Below are 2,447 nucleotides of genomic sequence, written 5' to 3'. Positions count from 1 at the left end.
AACGAGGATGGTTGGGAGTTGAAACGGCAGAACACGTGGTGTGGTTTGGTGCGGAAGGGCCTCGTGTGGTGCAATTGAGAAGTGGATGGGCGTTCTCACTTTTCCTTGGGTGTCTTAATATAGGCTGTGCATAAGATTATTATCATTAGTATTTTCTGAAGAGAAAGATGGAAAAAATTACTGCCTTTAATAAATGATAAAGGGTGTTGGTAAATGACATGTATTCACAGTTAAATTCAGGTGTGTTTTTCCTCTCTCCTTTAGGAGACCCAGGGGAAAACCAGTATGACCAAGATTCACAAGAAGGAGTGGGCCAGGAGGAGTCAAACGCAGCCACCTCTGAAATAACATCCACTGGTGTGGAGATCGACCCCCCGGAGGAGGACATAACGCCCACAGACCACACCCCTGCAGATCCAGACCCCGCAGTACAAAACACAGAAGTATCAGCCAACACAGACTCCAGTGAAAAGCCTTCAGGCACGGATGGAGAGAACACCAACAGCTCAGAGTCCACCACAAACAGTGATGCGGGAGAAACTCCTGCCAGCGGCCGCCGTAACGTAGCGCGCAGAGGACGGCGGCGAAGCTCTGGGATGTCGGGAGGCATGTCACCTGGTAGTGGAGGTAGGCATAGGGAAAGCTGGCCTCAGAGATAGGGATGTGTGATAAATACTGGGATGTAGCTGGCTAAACCTGGATGGAATTTCTTGAGGTTTACATGTATTTCCTTATCATTTTCAAAAAGAATGGTAGATGAAGCATACAGTACGTCATCTATAAAGTTTGACAACTTTCCCTTCCCTCCCAGAAGTCATCCCACAGAGAGAGACCCCACGCAGAGCAGCGCGGTCAGTCCAGCGCTACGGGAACATTGAACCTGATGGGTATGGAGACTCGGACCCAGACTTCCACTTGTCGGACTCCGATGACGATCCAGATTTCAACCCCATCAACAGAAAGGTAATACATTTTTACACAACTCTATTGTTTGTACACTCCATGCTTGAACATTGACATTAGTGCTTATTCTCACACTCTTGCTTTTACTCATACACACAAAGACAAATGCTTTGTGTTAAGTGAATATAGCTTCAGTGAAAGAAAAGAAGCTTTAGAGGTGAATAGCATTTCTTTTGGAAAAGAGAAATAATAACAAATCAGAAAAAAAAAAGATTTATAAAAGTGACAAGAAAAAAATAGAAGAAAAGTGAAATGCAAGTGATTCAAAGTAAAAGTGCAAAGTGTGAAATAATGTGATGAAAAAAGCTAAAAAGGAAGTTTATTTTCTGAATTAACATCCATATGAAACTGATTACAGATGTGATTGAAAACATATGAAAGTTTGTAAATGTGATAAAAAAGAAAGTGCTAGTGAATATCAGGAAAATTGGATCTTCCCAGGATAAAGTGTTCGGGTTTTGCTGAATTTGCCTGCGGTGGCATTATTTGGAAAGTAAAAAGTGGAAATGTCACAAAAACATATTTGGAAGATTAAAAGATTAGGCCATGATATCTGTTGAAATTACTAGGAGGGAGGCATTGTGCTGTGGGTAAGTGATTGTTAAGATTTGTTGTTAAGGGAGGTTTGACATCATTGAAATACGGATATTTAATGAACAATATTGCTTTAAAAGCTCGGAAGTACGTTATTGTTGTAGATAAATGTATACGTATATTTTGAATGGGTAAGCTTTGGTTAACAGTGAGTCAAAACAAAATGTTTATATTAATTGTCTCATAGTTTATTTTTGGCGGATGAGAGAGCCATCTGTTAGTGTTGGTGTTATTACTCAAAGTATGATGGACAGATGCTTTAGGAATCACTATTAGCTGATTATCTTGCTACTTGACACAATGTCAGTTAGAAACATAGTATGTCTGAAGATGTGTATCAGCCTTTTAATAGCCTTAATAGATATCTAATTGACTTACTGTTCCTAGCATAGGAAGAGTGGTGGTTGTAGCTCTCTTTGTGTGGAAGAAAACATTTCAATATATTTAACACTTCATGTGGCATGTTAACTAGTGACACAGCCATTATTTAAGGTACAGTTTTGGATATAGGATCACCTATTATTTTTGATAGAAGGGTTTGTAGTATGTTATGTGAGTTCTGGTAGAGGAAAGGCTTCTTTGTGATGTGACACTAGTTTGGTGAGTTATGGCTTGGTCCATCGAGTGACTGCATACACATTCTTTTGGCAATTTATATGGTCTAGGGGTGAAAAGGGACTTTATAGGTTAATCAAATCAGAAGTTTCCATAAGGTAAATTTTGTTAAGGTCCCATTGTTAATGTTGGTACTCATATCTTCAGTATATCTTCCAAGATATTTAGGACATTATGCTTTGTATCAATAGACATATTGACGTACAAAGAACAGATAAAATCACGTCATACGGTCCTCATAGAACGCAATGGATTATTCTGAAGGCCTTATTTTA

General features: G+C 39.4%; 1 protein-coding gene across 1 annotated transcript in view; it reads left to right on the top strand.

Moving 5' to 3' along the window:
• Positions 1 to 2,447, top strand: part of LOC119590545 — a gene marked incomplete in the record, with an annotated part of 26,970 nt that overhangs the window by 3,778 nt on the left and 20,745 nt on the right. Inside the window, 2 exon segments of the mRNA XM_037939202.1 lie at positions 265 to 627; positions 812 to 963. Of these exon segments, the coding sequence (XP_037795130.1) occupies positions 265 to 627; positions 812 to 963 (515 nt within the window).

Source organism: Penaeus monodon, chromosome 27, assembly GCF_015228065.2.
Source record: "Penaeus monodon isolate SGIC_2016 chromosome 27, NSTDA_Pmon_1, whole genome shotgun sequence".
Taxonomy (NCBI): Eukaryota; Metazoa; Arthropoda; class Malacostraca; order Decapoda; family Penaeidae; genus Penaeus; species Penaeus monodon.
This window is presented reverse-complemented; position numbering and strand designations above follow the sequence as displayed.